This window comes from Mytilus californianus, unplaced genomic scaffold (assembly GCF_021869535.1).
Source record: "Mytilus californianus isolate M0D057914Y unplaced genomic scaffold, xbMytCali1.0.p SCAF_17, whole genome shotgun sequence".
In the NCBI taxonomy this organism is placed as follows: Eukaryota; Metazoa; Mollusca; class Bivalvia; order Mytilida; family Mytilidae; genus Mytilus; species Mytilus californianus.
The window spans coordinates 10,529,022-10,556,820 of record NW_026262659.1 but is presented as its reverse complement, the minus strand read 5'-3'; the positions used below and the strand labels follow the sequence as shown (position 1 = coordinate 10,556,820).

General features: G+C 33.2%; 1 protein-coding gene and 1 long non-coding RNA gene across 4 annotated transcripts in view; one reads left to right on the top strand and one right to left on the bottom strand.

The window, feature by feature from the left end:
- LOC127726414 (uncharacterized) overlaps nt 1-9,626 on the top strand; it is a 13,432-nt gene extending 3,806 nt beyond the window's left edge. For both annotated transcript variants that reach the window (XR_007993525.1, XR_007993524.1), the window contains one exon: nt 9,402-9,626. This is a non-coding gene — a long non-coding RNA (uncharacterized LOC127726414). The remainder of the gene's footprint in view (nt 1-9,401) is intronic.
- LOC127726366 (uncharacterized) overlaps nt 1-26,797 on the bottom strand; it is a 73,751-nt gene extending 46,954 nt beyond the window's left edge. Inside the window, exons 1-14 of one of the 2 annotated variants that reach the window (XM_052233726.1) lie at nt 26,578-26,797; nt 20,831-20,959; nt 20,341-20,445; nt 18,146-18,256; nt 15,782-15,959; nt 11,833-12,002; nt 10,493-10,615; nt 9,854-9,990; nt 6,799-7,080; nt 6,257-6,368; nt 4,681-4,803; nt 4,118-4,206; nt 1,252-1,437; nt 751-877 (exon numbers count right to left, since the gene is read on the bottom strand). In XM_052233726.1, coding sequence (XP_052089686.1) covers nt 751-877; nt 1,252-1,437; nt 4,118-4,206; nt 4,681-4,803; nt 6,257-6,368; nt 6,799-7,080; nt 9,854-9,990; nt 10,493-10,615; nt 11,833-12,002; nt 15,782-15,959; nt 18,146-18,256; nt 20,341-20,445; nt 20,831-20,902 — 1,815 coding nt within the window. In that variant the 5' untranslated portion in view covers nt 20,903-20,959; nt 26,578-26,797. Of the gene's footprint in view, nt 1-750; nt 878-1,251; nt 1,438-4,117; nt 4,207-4,680; nt 4,804-6,256; nt 6,369-6,798; nt 7,081-9,853; nt 9,991-10,492; nt 10,616-11,671; nt 11,696-11,832; nt 12,003-15,781; nt 15,960-18,145; nt 18,257-20,340; nt 20,446-20,830; nt 20,960-26,577 lie in introns of those variants that run through there. The other variant, XM_052233727.1, reaches the window with a different exon arrangement.
- Nucleotides 26,798-27,799: the final 1,002 nt, after the last annotated feature.

Genomic DNA, 27,799 nt, shown 5'->3' with positions numbered 1-27,799 from the left:
GAAAGCCCTATCAATGCAATATTCCATATAATTAATATATCTAAGGGGCATAACTCTTTTAAAAATAGTAAATAGGCACTGATTTTCAAATTTGTCCCAGACACTGCTAATATAAACCTTTGATATAAACTGATAGAAAATCTGGCAATAATTGTACAAGCGAGAGCACTTACAATGAATTTTCCATATAATTTATACTTCCAAGGGACATAACTCTCTTGAAAGCACTGATTTTCAAACTAGTCCTAATCACTGCTGATATAAACCTTTTTGAATTTCATAAAAATCTGGTGAAAATTGAACATGTGAGAGTGCTTTCATGACTAGATGGACGAACAGATGCCCAGTATTTCTATGTCCCTTTCATACACCCCGAGCCAATATAGCTAACCTCGACCCAATATGACTGAACATAATAAATGATTAACATGAAAACACCTATTTAATAACACTTTATTAATGTTTCATCAATATTTGTGTAGCTGTTTGTGTATAGTTATACTTACAATTGACTATAATCATGTATTGTAATACTGACCTGTTTACAAGAAGTAGCAATAAAAAGGCACACATGGACAACAGACAGACAGATGGATTGAGAGACAGTGATTCCTATGTTCTTACCCTAAACTTTAAAGGTACGGGGTATTAAGAGTATTTGTCTACATCTTTCCCATAAGCTTCAATGTAAAAATGACTCTCAATATGGTAGCAGTATTACTTGGCTGATAAGCACAGAAGCATACTTACTTCTTTTCCATTTTTATACAAAACAACCTTTTCTCCATCTTTATTGTCAAACTTGACTGTTAGAATATCTCCAGTTTCTACACGACTAGGATCAACTAGGTACTTTGTTTTCTTCTCAGAAATAACTCTGAAAAATTCAGATGAAATAAACAAATTAAACAGTCACAAATTTTATCTAACATTGATGAACAGTTTCACTTATCTTATTTTCAAGGAAGATGAAAAAAAATCAGCCAGAAAATAACATAATAAAACAAAATTAATATTACTTCAGTCAAAAAGTACTTATAAATAAATTTAAGAATAAAAGAAAACTGCGTCTGAGGACAAGAATGCCCCTGCTCAAGCTTTGCAAGCAAAATGGGACGGACAGAAAGACGGAAAGACAGAAGGACAGATGGTCAAGGGTATCACTTAATAAAAACTATTAAAGGTCTACCATCAACATCAAATTCACCTAAATGTAAAACGTCTATTTTACTGTTATACTATAAAACTCACTCTCCTGTTACTCCCTGATATATCCAACTCTCATTTTTCTGCATCTCTTTATCTTTTTCTTTTTCCTTCGACAAAGCAATTTTTATTTTCCCAAAGTTCCCTTTGTCCAGAACTTTAATACTAAATTCATGAGTAATAGCCTCCGTAGATATAAATATTCCTTCATCTTCATTAGGTGAACTATTGCTACAATAAATTATAGATTTACAATATAAGCATCAGAAATATATGTATATGTAGAAAAAAATTACACTTGAAATCTTAATTTCATTTGCCTGTTCATTTTACATGTCTGACTAATAATTCGGTCTTCCTGAAAGTCGGTCATCCACATATTGACCAAATATAATTGATTTGGTGATGGCCTACTCAAGTTATACTTCGAAAACAAAAAAATTATGTTTTTTTCACTTTATCAAGATGCAGAACTCAGGAAAACAAAAATGAAAACCCTCAAATTTCTTATGGTCAGTATTTTAAAAGTGGTCCTTAACAACATTTCAAATTTTCAAATGCTTTGGTCAAGTTCTATATTGGAAACTAATTTCTGCAAATATAAAATTATATGATCCTATATGCCCTTATCAACTCTTGTAAAGGCACACATAGCTAAACACATAACCCCACTATTATCAGAGTAGGTTTTCAGAGTATTCTGTTCTGATTCAGCGATTCTCTTTAACACTCAACACATAACCCCATAATTATCAAGGAGTATGTTTTCAGAGTTCCTGTTCTGATCCAGAGATTCTATTTTCAGAGTTCCTGTTCTGATCCAGAGATTCTGTTTTCAGAGTTCCTGTTCTGATCCAGCGATTCTGTTTTCAGAGTTCCTGTTTTGATCCAGCGATTCTGTTTTCAGAGTTCCTGTTCTGATCCAGCGATTCTGTTTTCAGAGTTCCTGTTCTGATCCAGGGATTCTCTTTAACACTCAACACATAACCCCATAATTATCAAGGAGTATGTTTTCAGAGTTCCAGTTCTGATTCAGCGATTCTGTTTTCAGAGTTCCTGTTCTGATCCAGCGATTCTGTTTTCAGAGTTCCTGTTCTGATCCAGCGATTCTGTTAACATAGTTTCTGCTCTGATCCAGGGATTCTCATAAATACTCACCACATTACCCCATAATTATCAACGAGTATGTTTTCAGAGTTCCTGTTCTGATCCAGTGATTCTTTTTTCAGAGTTCCTGTTCTGATCCATCGATTCTGTTTTCAGAGTTCCTGTTCTGATCCAGTGATTCTTTTTTTTCAGAGTTCCTGTACTGATCCAGGGATTTTTTTAACACTTAACACATAACCCCATAATTATCAATATGTGTGTTTTAAGAGTTCCTGTTCTGATATAAAGATTCTGTTTTCAGAGTTCCTGTTCTGATCCAGGGATTCTCTTTACTGTAAATTCAGAAATTATTGCGATGTTTTTATTATTGCGAAAAATGCGACAGGATTATAATCGCAATAATTTAAACTCGCATTTTGAAATTTTTTATATGAATTAAACAGGATTTTTCTTAATATCGCAAAAATTAAAATTGCGTTTTAGTCTAAAATGACAAAATCGCAATAATAAATGCACGCAATAATTTCTGAATTTACAGTATTCTCACCACTTAACCCCATAATTGTCAATGAGTATGTTTCAGAGTTCCTGTACTGATCCAGGGATTCTTTTAACACTCAACACATAACGCCATTATTATCAATATGTATGTTTTCATGGTTTTAAGAGTTCCTGTTCTGATATAGAGATTCTGTTTTCAGAGTTCCTGTTCTGATCCAGAGATTCTCTTAAATACTCACCACGTAACCCCATAATTGTCAATTAGTATGTATTCAGAGTTCCTGTTCTAATCCAGGGATTCTCTTAAATACTCACCATATGACCCCATAATTGTCAATGAGTATGTTTTCAGAGCTCCTGTTCTGATCCAGGAATTCTTTTTTCAGAGTTCCTGTTCTGATCCAGGGATTCTCTTAAATACTCACATGACCCCATAATTGTCAATGAGTATGTGTTCAGAGTTCCTGTTCTGATCGAGGGATTCTTTTAAATACTCACAACATACCCCCATAATTGTCAATGAGTATGTGTTCAGAGTTCCTGTTCTGATACAGGGATTCTCTTAAATACTCACCACATACCCCATAATTGTCAATGGGTATGTTTTCAGAGTTCCTGTTCTGATCCAGGGATTCTCTTAAATACTCACCACATAACCCCATAATTGTCAATGAGTATGTTTTTAGGGTTCCTGTTCTGATCCAGAGATTCTCTTAAATACTCACCACATGACCCCATAATTGTCAATGAGTATGTTTTCAGAGTTCCTGTTCTGTTCCAGGGATTCTCATAAATACTCACCACATTACCCCATAATTATCAATGAGTATGTTTTCAGAGTTCCTGTTCTGATACAGGGATTCTCTTAAATACTCACCACATACCCCCATAATTGTCAATGAGTATGTTTTCATTTCTAGATCTACTTTCAGTGTTCCTGTTCTGGTCTAGGGATTCTTTTTTCAGAGTTCCTGTTCTGATCCAGAGATTCTCTTAAATACTCACCACATGACCCCATAATTGTCAATTAGTATGTTTTCAGAGTTCCTGTTCTGAACTAGGGATTCTCATAAATACTCACCACATAACCCCATAATTATCAATGAGTATGTTTTCAGAGTACCCTGTACTGATCCAGCGATTCTGTTTTCAGAGTTCTTGTTCTGATACAGGGATTCTCATAAATACTTACCACATAACCCCATAATTATCAATGAGTATGTTTTCAGAGTACCCTGTACTGATCCAGCGATTCTGTTTTCAGAGTTCTTGTTCTGATACAGGGATTCTCATAAATACTTACCACATAACCCCATAATTATCAATGAGTATGTTTTCAGAGTACCCTGTACTGATCCAGCGATTCTCGCTGGCATATTTTCTAGTCAAGATCTACAAAAGAAACATGACATGATTACATCTTTTCCATATAATTTTATTTGACAATGTTTATGGGGATATCCACAAGAAAAATTCAATTAATAATTTTAACCAAACTAAAATCAAAGCAATTGCTAACAATGTGAACTGGATGGCAGGCAGGTGATGTCAACCTATTTACCTGTTTACCTGAAAATGTACAAGTAGACTGAAGTTGTTTTTCATATTTAAATTGACTGTAGCATAATAATTCTAGCAAAATATCACGACATTGTAACAACCTTGCTCCACAATAAAAATCCAAGATATTGCTTATATACTTTTCTAGGATTCTGAGAAATGAACTTAAATGCAACTAAACTGGAAATATGTTTAAAAATACAAATGTATAAATGATGATCTATACTCTTTAATATGATCACATCAAACAAAATATTTATAAACATAATTAATCTTGTTTACTTGGTGGATTTAGATTTAACACACCTCTGGTGGTTTTGCCATGTTGCAGATCTGAATTTTTCCTGAATTGTTTTTCTCTCCAATGACTGCTATTAATGGGTATAACATTTCTTCTGGTACTGATGTCCCTGTAAGGTCTTTATTGTTCTGAAAAAAATAACTTTAACATTAGATAAAGGAATAACAAATGTTCATGTTGTGTCCAGATTTACTGAAGTAGCAAGCGTCCATATTTATCAATTATAGACTTAAGAAAAAGTCAATATGTTATATGGACCTGTTCAGATTATATCGATCGAGGACAAAGTCTGAGGTCAATATAATCTAACAGGTCCATATATAACATATTGACTAAGTGAAAGTCCTTTATTTATATATCAAATATGTTAATAGTGTATTATGGAAATGGACTTCAATGGAGAAGAGTAATTTTGGCCAGAAACGGCTTATATCAAAATCTAAATTTAGAAGTATAGTGTCACTATTTATTCAAATAGAAACATAGTGTCCATGTACTTAAAAATAGAAATAAGGCTTGTTACATGGAATAAATACCCTTTGAATCAGGTAGTCGTAATAACCAATAGAAAAAAAGAATGCTACATCATATGTAGTATAAAAAGTTATTTTCTAGGCAGTAAGACTTATACCAAGTGCCTAAGTCTCACAATCTACTATATGGACCAGTGTACTTATACCAAGTGCCTAAGTCTCACAATCTACTATATGGACCAGTGTACTTATACCAAGTGCCTAAGTCTCACAATCTACTATATGGACCAGTGTACTTATACCAAGTGCCTAAGTCTCACAATCTACTATATGGACCAGTGTACTTATACCAAGTGCCTAAGTCTCACAATCTACTATATGGACCAGTGTATTGAATGCAATTGACCATTTTGACCACAAAGAGACTCTAAACCCTCACTAAATTGTGACCAGTAAGTTATCTTAATGTTGATGTCAAAATTATTTGCCCATTGAGAATCATTACATTACATTACAACTTGCACAACCAGGTGCTTATAAACAAGCTTTGTTGCATACAATTTTTGAGAGAGAAAAAAAGAAAATGTAGAATTAAAAAGATATTATGACAAATACAAATAAGGGAAACAATAAACCATCCTTCAGAAAATTTTATGATGTTTTCACTTCATTTTTTTAATTCAATTTCAATCTAGATTAGATTGTATTTTATGTACTCCTCCTGTCTGTTAACCATTCAAGTTATTTGCCTACAATACATTTATCCAATGTCAGTCCATTGTAAATGGTTTACAACTAACTTCGACAGTCAGGATGATTTAATGCTGCCTTTGTGTATTTTGGCAGCCTGAAATGTAACTAAATGAATAACTTTCTTTGGTCTTAAATCCCCATACCGGCTTTTAGACCAATTCAGAAAGATAACTTCCAACCTTGTATATTACATTGAGTAAACTCATCAGCATGATTGAAAATGATGAATGGAAATTATCGAGAGAATCACATTACCATGATGCAAGAATAATTCTAAATCAGTTCATGGTGTGAAATGATCTGAGCATTGACTTTTATCAAAAGTAATTCAAAACTATTTCCTGATTAACAGTACCTCTATTCCATCACAAGTAGCAAAGAACTTTGCAGTTCTACTTGGTATGTACTCTGATAGCCACTCTCCTCTGATACCAAATCCAAACTTCTTAGATTTATTGAAATCAAATCTGAAATTTTATTTAAAACACAGACAGTTACAAAGTTGTGTAAACAAAAGAAATGACAGTTAGTATGATGGTTCCAAATGATACTTTCTATAATGGTATAGGATCTCTTTTGTAAAATTTACGACAAAAAGGCTAAAGGTTTGTAGTCAAGTCTTAGAGTCCAGTCGAGTCCATTCCAGTTCAGATAATACACTATACCAATCTCTGAAGTCAAAAGTTGAAAATATGAAAAAAGTCTATTATTCAGTTTGATCTTGTACAAGCATTATATATATATCTGAAAGTCAGAAAACCATCTGAAAATTCACCTAAATTTATGTATTTTCACAAAACTCTCTTTCTGAAATGTGTTTTACTCGTACATATGGAACATGTATAAAGACACATTAGTAGCATTATAAAAACCATAGAAGAAGGTCAACAAACTTACGTTGAAACTTCGCCACCTTTGTCAACATCAACATCTAACGGATTAATACTGCTAAATAACTGGTTAAACAGACAGCCAATAAGAATGCCTGATTTGGATTCACCCTCATACTCGCTATCATCATCTTCTGAATCTTCATCTACATTATCAATCTTTTTTTCAGTCCCGTCAGGGCTGATAACTTTCACATCAACCAATTCACATTCAAAGTAGTAATTTGACCTTGTCAAAGTCGTTCTAGAGATAAAGCAGCCAAGCAATTCATTCTTATAACAATAGTTCCTGTGAAATATATAAAGATTTCCATTAGTTTATTTTACACTGAATTAGGATATATATAAAACAAGTCCAGTGCTTGACATGGTCCAATTAGTGCTTGACATATTGTAAAGACATTTGTCTACTGTTAACCTGTACATGTCTATTGTCCTAACATGGCAAATCTATGAAACTTTGTTTAAACATCCAATATAAATCAATATATTTACATAAAGATAACTAACTACCCTAAGATGTCTAAATCATTGCTCTGTTAAAATATATAGAATAAGCAATAAGCTGTCAAATTGACAGCAAACTGGGTTTTCTGTATTTTGAAAGGAGCTTTCAGGCTTTTTTGACCTACCACATTGTATGCCTATTTTCTAATCTATCAAGGACCATAACTCCTGAGCAAAAATGAAATTGTCAATATCTAGTTTTCCCATCATTTATATCAAAATTAATTTCCTTTCCTTTATCAGTAACAACATTATTTTAAATTTTAAAAACATATATCAAGGAACATAATTACTGAACGGTAAAAGTGAAATTTGTCAATATCAAACTTGACCTCCATTTTGTCATTAGTATAAACATATTAAAATTTGAAAAGCATTGGTTCAACAGTTCCTAATTTATTGTATGGAAACTGTTGGCAGCCAACCGCTATACATCACTAATTTAATAACTGTTTTTCTGAAAAATTCAGTTAACAAGAATGCACACTCTGATATCTATCGCCTGCTGTACTGACAATGATTGATTTTCTTTTGAAAGTCATAAGGATAAATGTGGTTTCAAAGGTTTTATTACAAGTATCACATAAACTTAACATTATCAATGATTCCATGACAATGAAATCAATGATCCATGACAATGAAATCAATGATCTATGACAATAAAATCAATGTCAGATAAACCTTGCCAGACTGACAATCATTCAAGACACTAACTAAAGTTGACCTATAAAGTTATATGGTTCGCTATTGAACCCCTAATGATAAATAGAGGGAAAGTAAAATGAAACACAACAGCATTAATAGATGACATCACCATTAACAGTAGACGTGACATCATGAACCCAATATGAAATTTACTAACCCCCTAAAGATCCCTAGGGGATCACCATGTGACGGCCTTAAACCAATCACATCATCATAATTTACCTGCGGTGCGATAATTGCTTATAGTATCCAAGAAAGAGACCATACCATGAAAACTTAACATTGACCAATGAACCATCAAAATGATGTCTAGGTCCGATGAACCTGCCATACAGACCTGAACACCTTACAACATTTCAGTGCAACAAATATAGTTGAACTATTGCTTATAGTATCTGAGAAACAGACTAAACTAGAAACATTTAACATTGACGAATGAACCACATAATTGAGATCAAGGTCAGATGAACCTTGACAAAGAGACATGTACACCTTACAATTATTCCATACATCATGTATAGTTGACCTATTGCTTAAATTATCTAAGAAAAGGACCAATTTTTAAAAACTTAACATTGACCAATGAACCATGAAAATGAGGTCTAGGACAGACGATCTTGCAAAACAGACATGTACACCTTACAATTATTCCATACATCAAATATAGTTGACCTATTGCTTATAGTATTTGAAAAACCCAAAATTAGGTCAAGGTCAAATTAAATCTTAATTAAAAAAGATCTGAGGTTATCTCAAGACACTTTAGCTTCCTCCATCTTGAAAAACTGCCCCCCACAACATTACCACTAGTCCTGAAAGTGATGTTAAACACCAATTAATCTGAGAAAAGGATCTAGTCAAATAATTTAATCACTGATCTATTAAATGGGTTTGAGGTCCGGTGTACCCTGTATGACGAACATGTAGACCTTGAAAGAAACCCATATACCAAATATAGGTTTTGTATTACTCATAATACCGGTAAGTGAGAAATTCACATGTCAAAAAACCTTCAATTTTTTCAAGCAGTCGCTGAACCATGAAAATGAGGATATGGACAATGAACATATGACAGATGGAAACTTAAGGCATCTATATACTAGGTATGAAGCATCCAGGTTGTTAACCCTCTGAAATATAAAGCTATATAGAAATGGTTTAGGGTCAATGGAATTGGACTGCACAAATGAAAGAACCTTAGTGAGCGCGCTCACATACCCCACGTCCCCACATTGTCATTGGAGAAATAAAATAAGTGTAAGAAAAAAAAATTGTATCAGAAAAAAAATTGAATCATAATTTCCTGTCAATATGCACATCTACATAGTATGTCCTTATTATCTACACAGTTTTATGAAATTCTGTTGTGTGGTTTGAGAGGAGTTGCGATGACAAAAGGTTGCAGTAGTATATTGGGCAAATAAGTTCAAAGGGGCGTAACTCCTGGAAAAAAAATAGAATCGTAATTTCCTGTCCATATGCACATCTACGTAGTATGTCCTTATTATCTGAAAAGGTTTCATGAAATTCTGTTGTGTGGTTTGAGAGGAGTTGCGATGACAAAAGGTTGCAGTAGTATATTGGGCAAATAAGTTCAAAGGGGCGTAACTCCTGGAAAAAATAATAAATAGAATCGTAATTTCCTGTCGATATGCACATCTACGTAGTATGTCCTTATTATCTGAAAAGGTTTCATGAAATTCTGTTGTGTGGTTTGAGAGGAGTTGCGATGACAAGAAACAGGACTGACGGACGGGTCAAAAACATTATACCCGCCGCAACTCGTTGCGTGGGGTATAATAACACAATTGCTCTATAAATATATATTGCATATTAGATAATAAGTTTACCCTAATATCCCTTCATCAGTGTAGTGTTGTTTACAAATATTTTGTACTGTCAGAAAATCTTCAACTTCTATATCTATCACAGGATTAGATTTCTCTACTCCGCCTGTATTCTTCATATAATCTGTTGTAAAGGCAGTCTGAAAATAAAAATTGAGAAAAATATTTGGTTCAGATTGAGCCATATTTTTGTGTAACTTGGATTTCATTTTGGATAAGCTAGAATTTTCATGTGATTAACTTGAGTATTTTGAGGCTTGGAGTAAAAAAAATGATTGAACTAAATCAGCCAATCATCATACATTGGTGATGAGAATGGCTGTCTTCGCGCCTTTCAAGTCTAATAAAGTTCCTTTCAAAGAGATATTAAACAATCACTCCAAAGTTCTGTAGGGCCCAAAACCACTGCCCATAACAGGATATTTCCTAAATCAATATTAATTTCTTTGTCAAATTTTTGAAGCCATTTGCACTTCATAGAAATTTCCATCTTTTTTATAAAATTTTCTATTTTGATTGGTTGTCTATTGGAAATAATTAACATAGTGGTCACTCTAAAAATTATTGTTTGGTTAAAATAAGTCCAAATTGTTTTCACAGATTCAGTTTTATGCATCTACCATATCCTAATTATTTATATACCTTGGTAATAGTTCTTGCAATAGTGTCTGTTACATGTTTCTTGATTTCTTTAATAACAGCTGACTCTCCAAATGGTATTACTATCTGGGTTTGGTGGTTATTGATCATGCAATCTAATAAAGGCTAAAAATAGAAAAAAATATATACTGATTTCATGTTGGCATGATACAGGTTATGTTCTTCTCATATATTTTATGATGGTATGATACTAAACCCCTAACGGGAGGATTGTGCTTGATTTTCATATGATGAAGACATAATCTTTCAATCAGTTTAATTGAGGTCTGGAGCTGGTATGTCAGTAACTGCTAGTAGTCCTTTGTTAATTTATGTATCATTGTCATTTTGCTTAGTTTCTTTTGTTACCTATTCTGACATCAGACTCGGACTTTAAACTGAGTTTTACTGTGCGTATTGCTGTGTGTTTGTTTATTCTACATTGGCTAGAGGTAAAGGGGAGGGTTGAGATCTCACAAAACATGTTTAACCCTGTCACATTTTTGCTCCTGTCCCAAGTCAGGAGCCTCTGGCCTTTGTTAGTCTTGTATGTTTTTTAATTTTAGTTCATTTATATGTTTTGGAATTTAGTATGACGTCCATTTTCACTGAAACTAGTACACATTTTTGCTTAGGGGCCAGCTGAAGCCTGCCTCCGTGTGTGGGATTTTCTCGCTGTGTTGAAGACCCATTGGTGGCCTTCAGCTGTTTTCTGCTCTTTGGTTGGGTTGTTGTCTCTTTGACACATTCCACATTTTCATTCTCAATTTTATGCATAACAACTGATTCTCTAAAGGATGTCAATGTCACTTTGTTAGAGATCTAAAGAATTCTGTATGGATTAGTGAACATGAACTTAAGGTCTAAGAATAAATCAAATTTTCTCAATATCTAGATGATGGCATACCTTCTAGAAATGACATAACAACTGTACAAAATATTGCCATTGAATTCCAAGCAGTACTCAGGGTGCCAATATCACCATTTCTTTCAATGCCATCTTCAAATCATTAACCTAATTACAAGTTCAAATGACATTTCTGTCAATGACAATCTCCAATCGGTAACCTATTTACATGTTCAAATGACATTTCAGTCAATGACATCATCCAATCTTTAATCTACTTGCATGTTTAAGTGACATTTCTATCCATGACACCATCCAATCGTTAACCAATTTACATGTTCAAGTGACATTTCTGTCAATGACATTCTCAATTTTTTTAAACTACTTACATGCTTAAATGGACATTTCTGAAAATGACACAAACTAATCGGTCACCTTCTAACATGTTCAAGTGACATTTCTATCTATGACACCATTCAATCGTTAACCTACTTACATGTTCAAGTGACATTTCTGTCAATGACATCAACCAATCGTTGACCTCTACGTCTGTTTCATGGTGGAATGGGAGTCGTTTAACTGGTTTCTTTGTCTTCACAAACTCAACAAAACTGTGTTCCACACTTTCATGAGGTATGACAATGGCATGTCCAACTTTTAACTCCTCTGCAATGTACAGTTAAAACATTTCTACTGGTGTCATCAAATTGGTTGCGTGAATTTAAAATCATAAGAAGAGACAATAGAGGCTGTAAAGAGCCTGTGTCGCTCACCTAGGTCGATGTGCCTTTTTCTATTCATCATCTCAAAATCACAATGAGGCCTTCAATACAACAACAAAATTAACACTTGAATCGATTAATTAATCTTTAAACAAAGATAAACAAATTTGGGTAACAATTAAAATAAAAGTAGTTTTTTTTTGGCAAAAATGAGTAAAATGGTATTTTTAAGATGTATCATGTATTAAGAGTCAGTATAATGATCCTACTGAAAAACTTGTAGCATATCCTTAGGCATATAAGGATTCCCTCAAAGTTGCCGGTAATTGAGTTAAAGACAAGACCCCCTAAAGAGCCTGTATCACTCACAAGGATATATATGCATCTTCAATAATGGCCACTTTTAACATTGTTTTTTGTTGATCTTGTATTGCAGGGTATTATTTTGTTGAGTATTTTTCTCTATTTACAAAAGCTTTTGGACAAAAAAAAAGGTAATTATCCCGATTCAAGGCCAATCACTTTTGCTATTTACTATGTTTGGGGGTATTTAATGTCCTACGCAACAACTAATTATCATTAAAGGGCAAAAAGTCCCATATTCTAAATTTTAAAGTACTTGATTCTGTTTTAGACGTCTTGTCTAATCAAAAGTTGACTAACAATTAGACTATGTTGACGTTTTTGTAAATTTTGTCTTGCTGATCATTTTTGCTGTTTATAGTTTTTCCTTATTTACTATTTTTTCTCCAAAAAATCAAAAATGGGTAAAAGTCATCAATGATGGCCAGGACCTCCAGTAAGGCTATTGACAATTTTAGCTATGTTGACATATTTGAAGATATTGTCCTGCTGATAATTTTAGAAGTTTCTCTTTATCCAAACTATCGTAGTTTTCAGGATAAAAGGCAAAAAAATGTTTTTTTTGTTAAAACCTTAATTTATCAGTAAATACTCCTATAAATTGGTTGTAGTTCTTGCTGATCTATATAATTTATATAATTTAAAGTTTCTCTCCGTCTTTCATAGTTTTCAAGAAAATAGGCAAAACCAGATAGTAAAAAAAATGTCATTTAGGGGCATTAACTCCAATATTGAGTTGTTTTTGTCAAAATTGATAGTAGGTACATCTTGACATTATGATAATTTCAGTCATAATGCCACTATCTAAAATAATTTTCAAGATAATAGACAAAAATTGCAATTTGTCTACAAGTTCCATTTTTAGACATGCCAGCCATGTTGATTAGCAGGCAGTATGGTTCTATTTGGTCTATTAATTTCTGAGAAGATTTTTTTAAACATTAATGCTATATAATGGATGAGAAATGTCAAGTGATGGCAATAGATCACACTGGACCTTTGGGCAAGGTGAGCCAAAAAGCAAATCGATACGGATATTTAAATAAACAGATCCAAACTTACTTAAGTTTTTTGTGTGATACATAAAACAAAATCCTCTTATATATGGGTTACAGTCCCAGAACTCTTAAATGACTAATAAGAAAATTCAAAAAATTAAAAGGAGCTTCCTTTTACCAATCACAACAACTGCAGTTAATATTAAATTGATGAAATTGATCCAAGCATATTGAGTTAGTGCACAAAGTCTGATGGTTAAAGTCCTATAACGCTGGAACAACAAACTGGTAAAAATATCTTAAATCAAAGGGAGATGTTTTTTCTCCAATTCAAATATTCCATGAATCAAGTTTTATGAAGTTCCATCAAAGTGTTTTATAGCTTTTGTAGGACATGTGGACAGACAACAATCCATTGACACAAATAATGAAAAATCATTTCCATGTCTGTCTTCTTGAATAAATAAATGTTGACTATGCAAAGCTTTTAAATCAAAAATCTCAGTTAAACTCTTGTTAAATGTTATAACATTCTGCACACTAATCAATTTCTGATTCTTAAAACTTTTCATTTGGAAGTATTTATTAAGGGGAGTGATTGTTCAAGTTTTGTTATACTGTGGATTCATCTATTTTCGTGAAAATCAATTTTCGTGGATTGAGGAAAACTTGCATTTTCGTGGATACTTGATTTCGTGGATTTGCCAATCTTTGCATACAAAGCCTGTATAAAATTTGTAATTCGTTGAACATTTTAATTCGTGGTTCACCTGTTTCACAAAACCCATGAAAATTGGTTTCCAACGAATAATAATGGATCCATAGTAATCGATCCTTTGTTAAGGGCATACAATTCAGTTACAGGGAAGATAATGACGTTGCTAACGTAAAATGTTATTTTCGCGATGTCAAACCGTGACATATCGGGAAAAGATGCATTTTTTAACGTTTTTTTTATGATTTAAACTGGTTTAACTTGAAAACAAGTACATAGACCCCTCTTTTTTAAAATGGCATTAGGTTTGATTATGTATGAAGATTATTTGTACCAATTTTAATAAAAAAAGTCAACGATGAATTTTTTTAAAAATTTGATAAATATAACACAAAAAATGCCGTTATTTTCCTAAAATCCCTGAAACTGTTAAAAATTAATTATTTCCAAAGAATTGTTATACATATCAAGAGCATATTTATGTAAAGAAGATTTTCATAATGTTTTTACAAAAATCTGCTTGTGTTTATCTGTTGAAATAAAAAAGTAAGGTGTGTCGACTATCCAAAGGATAGAAATGTCCAAAAAAAAGAATTTTGAGTAAATGTCTAAAATTTTCGACCCCCTTTTTATCTCTTAAAGTAGCACATGAAGGTATATTTTTTATTACATATTTGAATTGCTTAGGTGAAAAATAGCTTGAATGCAAATTTTCGTAAAAAATTCATCGTGGGATCGAAACTGTATCGTATGCCCATAACGTAAATAGTTGTGTTGTCGGTGATGTTAAGTTGACCAGTCTTTAATGTATGTTTAATGTCATGTTGACTGTTGTTAGTCTTTTCATATTTTGCTTGACCATGGTGCTGTTCTTTGTCAACCTATAAATTTTATTTTTCTTAGATGGAAAGGTAGGTGACTGTTTGATGTCCAGTGGCAAATTAAATGCATACTCAGTCTTTGATCTTACTACATAATGTTGCATTCTTTGCAGAGAAGCATCAACAAAACAATTTTAAAGTCCTTGGTTTAACTTTGCCTTTGATCCAGCCCATGACCTCCCACACTTGAGGCCAGCAACTTTCCGCAAGACCATCGAGGAGGTATATTTTCTCTCAGTATCATTTTACCTTTAGAAATATCATTCCAATAAATATAATCCCCTTGAATAAATTTAATGTGAATTTGAGTATATAATGTGCTGTATACAAAGATTTATTTTTAAATAACCAAATTTTAAGAACCAGAAATCATAAACATACCATCTTAACACATTCACCTACCATATTTTTGAACTTTCATTAACTTTCTATCTGAAATTTTCAATTCTGTAAGTCACATACAAGCACATCACAGAAAGAATCAATCGGTTGTATAAATTTCAATATTACAGATGCTATACCTAGCATGGGTTCCTAGATCAGTCCACTGTAACCATCCAGGATAGTTTTCAAATGTTTTTGAACAGACTTACCTTCATTTATGAAAATCATCAGTTGTTAGCAGAATTGAACATCAGAAAAATTCAAATTGAACAAAGTTAATATTCAAAATCATTGCCTTATGTGTTTATTTAGAATATTTAATAAAATAGGTTTTGAAACCTATTAATTTAGAACACAATTTATTTCCTTCTTGTTTACATACCTAATGTTTTTAATCCACTGAGTGTTGGACAGCCTGTAACATTAACTTTCCTGCCCTCTGGTGAAAACAGATAAGTGACAGAAGTTCCCCTCATATAAACCTCACATTCTGCTCCTATGTTCTTCAACAACAACGATAGCTCATCATCTGACAAGTTGGTACACCCGTCCAATCTTATCTGTAACAGAATTCATTAACTTACGATTGAAAATTAAAAATATTTTCCTTTTCTGTTTATTCTGTTAGTGTGCACAGATAACCCTGGCTATTGAAATCATCACAGATAATCCTGGCTATTGAAATCATCACAGATAACCCTGGCTATTGAAATCATCACAGATAATCCTGGCTATTGAAATCATCACAGATAACCCTGGCTATTGAAATCATCACAGATAATCTTGGCTATTGAAATCATCACAGATAACCCTGGCTATTGAAATCATCACAGATAACCCTGGCTATTGAAATCATCACAGATAACCCTGGCTATTGAAATCATCACAGATAACCCTGGCTATTGAAATCATCACAGATAACCCTGGCTATTGAAATCATCACAGATAACCCTGGCTATTGAAATCATCACAGATAACCCTGGCTATTGAAATCATCACAGATAACCCTGGCTATTGAAATCATCACAGATAACCCTGGCTATTGAAATCAAACAGTCATGAAATTTGACAGATCCTTCATATAAACTGCTCTTAAAAAAAATTCGCAAGGGTTCCGCGGAACCCAGTGTCTCGCCTACTGTCAAAGTTTGGTATAAATCCAGGATAGTTTATGAATCTAATAAATGTTTTAAAAACTTTAACTGCAGACTGTATTTAATGTTAACTGGAAGAAAAACAAAGTCCATTTATAAGTAACATATGGATAAACAGGTACAAATTTTAACAAAATTTCCTTCTAGATACTAGCTTTTGATCATAAACAAGCTTCTGTCCAAGTTAGGTACAAATCCAGGATAGTTTAAGAAAGTTATTAAAATTTTAAAAACTTTAACCACAGAGTGAATGTAATGTTTCCCTGCAGAAAAACTAAGTCCATTTACAAGTAAAATACGGAAAAACAGGAATTTTATTTTTACAAAATTTACTACTGGATACTATCTTATGATCATAAACAAGCTTCTGTCCAAGTTTGGTAGAAATCCAGGATAGTTTAAGAAAGTTATTAAAATTTTAAAAACTTTAACCACAGAGTGAATATTTGTGGACGCCGCCGGCGACAACGACGCCGACCGAATGTAGGATCGCTATGTCTCGCTTTTTCGCCTAAGGTCGAAGGCTCGACAAAAATCTATTACTTGAGTTTTACAGCCAATAGCAATCTCATATAGTTCCGTCAAGACAGCATCCCAAAAACACAAAAAAACAAAATCCATTTTAAAATACAGATCAATGTTATATAGCTTTAAAATTGATGTGTTCCTCTCACTTCAATACTCACAAAAGTTTGGTTTATAACTAAAGGCATTCCATTTCCTAAACATTTTTCAATTTAACTATAACTCCCTTGACATACTTTAATAAATCTGACAATTATGAAAATGTAAGGATGTATGGAAAGAAGCATTCATATTTTTAATATTCTTGATTTAGCAGATTTATTGAAACTTTAAGCACGCAATAAAGACAACAAACCGATGCAATTTTTTGTTTTCAATGTACTGTGACCAGATATTTAAAAATAAAACAGAATTTGTCTACAGCTCGCAAATAAAAATCATCAAATATGACAGGTTCCCCCACCAAATAAATTATATCCTCATTTAGATTATTTTATTGCAATGATGATAAAAACATTTTTGACTTTTTTCTGCATTATATTTGAGTTACAGTTAACGTGACAGTCAACACCATCAGATACATATTCACAAAGACAAAAAAATTTAATTTGTTTTTTTAATATTTCAGTTTAATTCCACTTCCATACAACTACAGTGTTTCTCTTCAAGTAAAAAAACCTTTGAATAGTACAGTGGATTCCAGCTATTTGTGTAGCCAAACAAGATAAAAACTGAGACCACTATTACACATATGTTATTGTAGTTGAAAGTTTCTATGCAATGAACAAAAAGACCACATGACAGACTATGCAAATAAAAAGACCACATGACAGGCTATGCAAATAGTAGAATTTAACATTAGATAAATAGGAAATAGTTTGGTGCAGGAGAAAATCATGCAGTTAATCGAATAATGCAAATAAGTGGTATGTGATTAAGTGGAGCTGACTGTATCATGTTCAAACTACTGTACAAACATTCAATTTTGTAATCTAAAACACAATTCTCTTCTTGGCTTCAAAATAACTGTATAAAACTAGAAATGTTAGTTAGTGCTGGGTGCTTACCTCTTTCAAACTTGTTACTCCAGTAACTAAATCAGATAACCATTTGATGCCAGCATTTGTAACAAGGATACAACCAACTAAATTCACTGTCTTCAAATTCTCGTATGGTTTCTATAACAAAGCATACAAGTTTTACTTCTTAACTATCAAACAACTGCAAGGTTAATAGGTTAATTTGTGTTTTTTAATGAAAAGGTTATATAATATAAATTATCTATTTTTCCACACAGACACTCCACAAAAATAGCTGCTGGAAAGGTATACAATATAATCATACGCCATGTTTTTCAAAACTCATTTCCTGATGCATTAAACATGAGAATCAATGTATGGTTGTATTATGTATGATTTATCAATTTCATAGTTAATGTTTAACAAAAGTGCACACGCTGAAATGTCTCGCCTGCTTTACTGACCATTGATTTTTATTTTGACAGTCCTAAATATAAAGCTTTACTACAAGTATCACATAAACTTAACATGAACCAAGAAAATGAGATCAAGGTCAGATACACCAAACTGGAAATACATGTACACCTTACAATCATTCCATACACCAAATATAGTTGACCTATTGCTTATAGTTTCTTAGACACAAACTTAACCAGGAAAACTTATCATTGACTAATGACCATGAAAATGAGGTCAAGGTCAGATGAACCATGCCAGACAGACATGTACACCTTACAATAAATTTATGCATTAAATATAGTTGACATATTGCTTATAGTATCTAAGAAACAAACTTAACCATGAAAACTTAACGCTGACCAATGAACCATGAAAATGAGGTCAAGGTCAGATGACAATGCCAGACAGACATATACACCTTACAATCATTCAATACACCAAATTTAGCTGACCTATTGCTTATAGTAAAAACAGAACAAAACGTAAAAACTTAACACTGAGCAATGAACCGTGAAAATGAGGTCAAGGTCAAATAAAACCTGCCAGACTGACATGTACATTGTAAAATATTTCCAAACACCAAAAATAGTTGACCTTTTGCATTTAGTATCAGAAAAAAAGACCAAAACACAAAAACTCAACTTTAACCACTGAACCATGAAAATGAGGTCAAGGTCAGATGACACCTGCCAGTTGGACATGTACACCTTACAATCATTCCATACACCAAATGTAGTAGACCTATTGCTTACAGTATCTGAGATATGGACTTGACCACCAAAACTTAACCTTGTTCAATGATCCATGAAATGAGGTCGAGTTCAGATGAAAACTGTCTGACAGGCAAGAGGACCTTACAAGGTACGCACATACTAAACATTGTTATCCTATTACTCCTAATAAGAGAGAAATTAACATTACAAAAAATATTAACTTCTTTTTCAAGTTGTCACTGAACCATGAAAATGAGGTCAAGGACAATGGACATATGCCAGACATAAACTTCATAACATAAGGCATCTATATACAAAATATGAAGCATCCAGGTCTTCCACCTTCTAAAATATAATGCTTTTTAGTAGTTAGTTAACGCAGCCATTGCCGCTGCCGTATCACTATCCCTATGTCGAGCTTTCTGCGACAATAGTGCCCTAAAAATACTACTACATTTGATATGTTACCACAGCACGAACTGATCGAATTTTAATTACATAGTAATTATAATTATACAAGGCTAGGGTACCTGAAGAGGATTTATTGCCTTGGTCAAAAATGACCTAAATGATATCCGAAACACCAGGTGCAGCTTAATCATTTTTAAATCATTGAAAATCCAAGGCTTCTACTTGATTACCACAGATCATTACTGATGAAAAATCATTGCCTATATACAAATGAGTAAATCCAGATAATCTTCTCACATACACACACCTTTCTAACAGTAATTATCGTACATAAGAAAGGTCAAATCAGGTTACAATAGAAATAACCACAAAATAAATGTATATAGTATACGCAGCATAACTTTAAAAGTCTATACAGAAATTATATACGAACATGATATATAATTCACCTATTGACAAAGGTGTTAGTCTTTTTTGCTGGGATTGGTAATGGACAACGCTATTTATAAAAAGTCTGTACAGAAATTATATACGAACACGATATATAATTCACCTATTGAAAAAGGTGTTAGTATGTTTTGCTGGGATTGGTTATGGACACAGCTGTTTATAAAACACAGGCTCGACAAAAATCTATTTACCAAATTTCAGTAGTAATACCTTTTTTTCTGCTGCAATGAGTTTGAGTACAGCATCATTACAATAGCCATTCCTTGAGAAGTCAATAGTCGTTATTTTACTCTCATCTTGTTTCTTCAATACTTCCTGTAAAAAATATCAACATACAACTTATCATGTATAAAATGTCATTAAATATTAATTATTTCTACAATATCTGATTGAAGAAATACAGTTATCTGCAGAATGAAACTTGTCCTAATTCCTATAAACTGTTTAAAAAAGAGAGCAACATTGTTAAGTAACCATTTTTTTTAACCTGCATAAAATTCTTTTTAAAAACGTATTAATATTATTATATATATTCATTTTAGGAAGTTTCCATTAAAACATTAATGGTATCAAGTGTAGAGACTTTGTAAAGGGTGTAACCACCTATAGACTGACTGCAACAAAAAATCTGTTTTTTTTACATGTATGAAATAACTGACATGTGATTACTAATTACAAAAACAATGATCAAAATGCCTACTCTAAACTCATATAAAGGAATCTGTCCTCTAACTAGAGCATCTTCTTGGTCATATGATAAAGTTTCATCCATTTTAACTAGTTCATCAATCAAGCGTGGTACCACTTCATCCTCTGGAAAAAAAGTTTTCTGCAAAAAAATAAAAAAAGAATTATAAAAAAAAACATTATGGGATACTAATTAAAATGAGATAATATTCTCATAATATTAAACTATGGGTGACAGTCCATTCACACAGTGCTTTAGTGGTATAGCAGGGAAAACATATAATATTTTTTTGTAAGGAGCAATTGAATGCTACAAAATGGGCAAACATGTTGCTGATATAATGAAAAGATAGTATGAATAATTATATTTTGGTTGGTTATCAACTTTTTTTTATAATAAAGATTATATTTCAAAAACCTCATTTTTACCCTTTTTAAATGGGACAATTAATACATCACCAAGTATAAGATGAAAAACAAATATGTTGAAAAAATATAGGGTGAATGGTTTTTATTCATTCCAGTTCTTAATAGTGTGTTTTTTGTCTTAAACTACTTGTTTTGTGAATTTGATTTGTGAAAATGGATGATTTCTAACATTTAAATATGCTGTTCATATGTGATTACATTCCGTCAAATTAACATTTACAGAAAATTATTCGTAATGCACATAACAGCTGTCAGTTGAAAGTTAATGTGTATGAAAACAAAGACGTTTATAGTTGACCTATTTGTATTTAGATTATATTGCCTCGGTTATATCTTGTAAGAGGAAAAAAAAAGAAAGAAAAACGCTTCTTTCGAATGTCCATCAACATCAAGGACAACGAACGTGCACATTATTTCCATTTTTATCCACTGTTTACACGAGTCATTTTTAGGACAATTGCTTATATCGGAAGTTATCATCATTGCCTCGTTCTAAACGATTATGACAACGTAGGGTAGCGGAATCTGCAGAGATTTACTGATTGTACTTTGTCTGTCAACACTTCACAGCATTAAAACGTATGAACAATTTATCACGAACGTACACAAAATCGAGAAGGAATTGTCTTATACCTGTTTCTATATCCTGTAAAAATATGTAGTTCTTAAAAGCAAAGAATATATACGTCTGTTGCCAAAGTATGCTAAGACCACAAGGACCTCATTATCATATCCCGATGGTACTTACAAATAGAAATATTTATTTCTTTGGTTCATAAATTAAAATAAAAAAACTTTATTGAATCTTGACTTTATTTTCAACTTTATTCATGTAACTAGAAGAAAATTCAAGCAATGCACATATGTGATGTTGTCAATAATCACACATGTTATTCATAAAATAAAATTGTTTAAACAGACCGTTTTTGCCATATAAAAATAAGATGTGGTATGATTGCCAATATAACAACTCTCCACCAGAGACCAAATGATGTTGAAGTTAATAGCAATTATAGTTCACCCTACGGCTTCAACACACAGCAAAAGCCCACACCGCATAGCAAGCTGCAATGGGCCCCAAAATGATAAGTTTAAAGAAATTTCAAATGTAACAAGAGTGCACACGCTGAAATGTCTCGCCTTCTTTACTAATCATTGATATTATGTTGATAGTCCTAAATATAAAGCTTTACTACAACTATCACATACACTTAACATGATCCAAGAAAATGAGGTCAAGGTCATATAAACCAAACAAGAAATACATGTACACCTTACAATCATTCAATACACTAAATATAGTTGACCTATTGTTTATAGTTTCTAAGATACAGACTTAACCAAGAAAACTAAACATTGACCAATGAACCAAGAAAATGAGGTCAAGGTCAGATGAACAATGCCAGGCAGACATGTACTACAGCTTGCAATCCTTCCATACAACAAATATAGTTGACCTATTGCTTACAGTATTAGAAAAACAGACCAAAACACAAAAACTTAACACTGAGCAATGAACCGTGAAAATGAGGTCAAGGTCAAATAAAACCTGCAAGACTGACATGTACATCATAAAATATTTCCATACACCAAATATAGATGACCTATTGCATATAGTATTAGAAAAAAAGACCAAAACTCAAAAACTTAACTTTGACCACTGAACCATGAAAATGAGGTCAAGGTCAGAAGACACCTACCAGCTAGACATGTACACCTTACAATCATTCCATACACCAAATATAGTAGACCTATGGCATACAGTATAAGAAAAACAGACCAAAACACAAAAACTTAACTATAACCACTGAACCATGAAAATGAGGTCAAGGTCAGATGACACCTGCCCGCTAGACATGTACACCTTACAATCATTCCATACACCAAATATAGTAGACCTATGGCATACTGTATAAGAAAAACAGACTAAAACACAAAAACTTAACTATAACCACTGAACCATGAAAATGAGGTCAAGGTCAGATGACACCTGCCAGTTGGACATGTACACCTTACAGTCCTTCCATACACCGAATATACTAGACCTATTGCTTATAGTATCTGAGATATGGACTTGACCACCAAAACTTAACCTTGTTCATTGATCCATGAAATGAGGTCGAGGTCAAGTGAAAACTGTGTGACGGGCATGAGGACCTTGCAAGGTACGCACATACCAAATATAGTTGAACTATTGCATATAGTATTAGAAAAAAAGACCAAAACTCAAAAACTTAACTTTGACCACTGAACCATGAAAATGAGGTCAAGGTCAGATGACACCTGCCCGCTAGACATGTACACTTTACAATCATTCCATACACCAAATATAGTAGACCTATGGCATACAGTCTAAGAAAAACAGACTAAAACACAAAAACTTAACTATAACCACTGAACCATGAAAATGAGGTCAAGGTCAGATGACACCTGCCAGTTGGACATGTACACCTTACAGTCCTTCCATACACCGAATATACTAGACCTATTGCTTATAGTATCTGAGATATGGACTTGACCACCAAAACTTAACCTTGTTCATTGATCCATGAAATGAGGTCAAGGTCAAGTGAAAACTGTGTGACGGGCATGAGGACCTTGCAAGGTACGCACATACCAAATATAGTTGAACTATTGCATATAGTATTAGAAAAAAAGACCAAAACTCAAAAACTTAACTTTGACCACTGAACCATGAAAATGAGGTCAAGGTCAGATGACACCTGCCCGCTAGACATGTACACTTTACAATCATTCCATACACCAAATATAGTAGACCTATGGCATACAGTCTAAGAAAAACAGACTAAAACACAAAAACTTAACTATAACCAATGAACCATGAAAATGAGGTCAAGGTCAGATGACACCTGCCAGTTGGACATGTACACCTTACAGTCCTTCCATACACCGAATATACTAGACCTATTGCTTATAGTATCTGAGATATGGACTTGACCACCAAAACTTAACCTTGTTCACTGATCCATGAAATGAGGTCGAGGTCAAGTGAAAACTGTCTGACGGGCATGAGGACCTTGCAAGGTACGCACATACCAAATATAGTTATCCTATTACTTATAATAAGAGAGAATCTAACATTACAAAAAATCTGAACTTTTTTTTCAAGTAGTCACTGAACCATGAAAATGAGGTCAAGGACATTGGACATGTGACTGACGGAAACTTCGTAACATGAGGCATCCATATACAAAGTATGAAGCATCCAGACCTTCCACCTTCTAAAATATCAAGCTTTTAAGAAGTTAGCTAACGCCGCCGCCGCCGCCGCCGGATCACTATCCCTATGTCGAGCTTTCTGCGACAAAAGTCGCAGGCTCGACAAAAACCAACGGCCTGATTTATCATGTTTATGTACAAAACTATAAACAAAAACAAAAATTTGATAAACAGCAACAAACGACAACCGGGACAGGCACATTTAGAAATTGACATTGAAGGTCGGTCGAGAACTAAATTTACGACAAAAAAGATGATTTCAGCTTCCAAATTGTGAACTTTCCATTTCTATGAGCAACATTCTAGCAGCGCCTGCATTTGAAGATCATTTCTCCCAGTTGATACGATATTCCAGAGCTTGCATTTCCTATCATGATTTCCTTGATAGAGGGTTACTGCTTACAAGGAAGCTATTAAAGCAAGAGTTCCAAAAGGTGAAGTTGAAATCATTCCTTGGAAAATTGTAAGGTCACCCTCATGAATTGTTGACCGTTATGGAATATCTGTTTCACAGATGACCATGGTTATGTTCCAATTGTTAATACCACAATCCTGACCCTTTTTTCATGAATGTCACCTACCAAATTAGACTTATCACCGGGCTTCTTCTTACATGAGCAACACAACGGATACCACATGTGGAGCAGTATCTGCTTACCCTTTCGAAGCACCTGAGATCACCCCGGTTTTTGGTTTGATTTGTGTTGCTTAGTCTTCAGTTTTTTATGTTGTGTTTTGTAGACTGTTGTTTTGTTTTTCAAACTTCTTTTGTTTTTTGCCATGTCGTTGTCAGTTTGTTTTCGGCTTATGAGTTTGACTCTTCCTTTGGTATCTTTCGCCTCTCTTATATACTGATCAAAACGTTTGCTACAAGATTAGGTTTCTCAATTAGACTCTTACACTGTTGACAATATTGAAAGTACATTAGTTCATAGTAGGTAAATGCTCCTGCAATTACCACATTCTTATATCATGTACATTGTGTTTTATTTCAGTAAATATCCACTAGGTATAACAGTGGATGGTAAATATCCACTAAGTATAACAGTGGATGGTAAATATCCACCAAGTATAACAGTGGATGGTAAATATCCACTAAGTATAACAGTGGATGGTAAATATCCACTTAGTATAACAGTGGATGGTAAATATCCACTCTAAGTGAGGCAGAACATCACAGAGAAGAAGGTATGACAAGACAACTTTTTTTCACCCCTTGAAATTCTAAATTCAAAAAAAGTATTATAAATCAAGCAGCATCCTGCAGATGATCACAAGACATGTTGTCTGATTATAGGTCTGGAAATTGTCATATTAGTCAGACATGAATTAAACTGAAAGACCAATCTCTCAAATGGCAGATCGGGATTTAGGTCCAAAATATTTTTTTTACAGAAATAATCTCTGTCATTTCATTGAGATCATTGGCACTATTCAGGGGCAGATCCAGCCATTTTTTAAAGGGCGGGGGTTCCCAACCCAGGATAAAGGGGGGGTTCCAACTATATGTCCCCATTCAAATGCATTGATCGTCAAAAAAAAAGGGGGGGTTCCAACCCCCGGAAACCCCCCCCCCCCCCCCCTGGATCCGCCACTGCTATTTTTTGTTTAGAAATACTTTTCTGGTAATAAAACTGCCACTTGAGTATAGTATGATAATCCTGAAAGCCCTCTCAATAATCATATTAATGCCTCTGCTAGGCTCTGGGAGATATTGGCTAATGATTGCTAATCCTTTTTCACCTGTGTTGTTCACACCTGATCTTGAGGTGATTTTTTTAATGAGTTACACTGGTGAACCCGAGGTCAATTGGCATGAATTATGTCATTGAAGAAATGACTTTTACTGTGACGTAATAACATAAGTATAATTGGTGACATCGGAAATGTACAGGAAAGTGCACAAATTCAAAATTCATCTATGATCATCTACAGATCTATATTTGTCAGTTTTTGTCCCTTAAAAAGTTTCTTTTTTTTATCCACTGATAAAATCATTAGGAGAATGGTATCAGCCCTTCAGTCACGACTTCTTTAACCAAACAAGATTTATAGACATATGTGATTTCACATTGTTAGAAGAAAAACTACCTTTAGGCTTTAGAAATTATGTACATGCACCCCCATGCACTTTTGTATTATCAGTCAATGGTATGCATTGAATTGCTTGTACAGTTAATTGTTACGTAAAATCGAAGGATCTCCAACTCCTTTAAACTGAGAAACAGTGTGTGCCTAGCGTAAACTTTGTCAAATTTTGCTGTAAATAAAGATAAATTCAAAGCAGGTGCTTGTCGGCTGCATAAGTTTCTTGGCAACAACCTATACTTCCGGTTTGGTTTTATCTAATAACCATTACTCAAGTTACATAAGATAGAACTACCTACAAATCAAAATTTATAGTCGGATTGATCAGAAAATAATTCATACATATATATGTCTCTGATAAACAACAAATATGAAATAATATTCACTGAGATTTTGTCTTGGCAGAATAAATCCTTAAGCTTTATGAAAAAAAGGTCATATCTTTTTACCCCCCGCCTGAAATATTTGTCAAATATTTAAGAATTGAATGCTTCTTTTTGTAAATTCATTGGGGTGTAAAAGCGTTGACCGAAGTACATTTTGTATGAAGCGCTTCATTTTAAAAATGTACGCACGGTCAACGCTTTTACAACCCTATGAAATTACCAAAAGAAGCATTCAATACTTATAATTACATTTTTTCGCTATGATCATGAATTAACACGATTACTATCAAGTTTTTCTTTTATTTACCTGTGCAATTTATTGTGGAAACGTGTGTCATCATGTATGTTTCAATTCATGCAATTCATTTTCTGTCACGATAACAAAAAAATATCAAATAATTTTAACATGTTTTTTACAACTATAGCTGCAAAACTGGTAGAAAAACTACCAACTGCAAAGGGTTTATATAGTGCCACTACAAATATTGTTAGATCCTTTTATGTTCAGAGAAGGAAATCAGATATTTTTTTTAACCTCAAGCATGTAGCAGTTTGTGTATAAAGAACTATGCAGTTTAAATATAAGTAAGAGCATGGGCCTAGATGGTATTCCAGCAAGGTTTCTTAAGGATGCAGCCCCAATTCTGAAAATACCCATTACTTTCTTGATAAATTTATCTATATCTGAGGGTACGGTACCTGACGATCTGAAAATGGCTAAGGTCAAGCCCCTATTTAAGAAAAATGACAGACTTAAGCCTGAAAATTACAGGCCTGTCAGTATTTTAAGTATTGTTTCTAAAATTCTAGAAAAAGCTGCCTATAAGCAACTTGAAAAT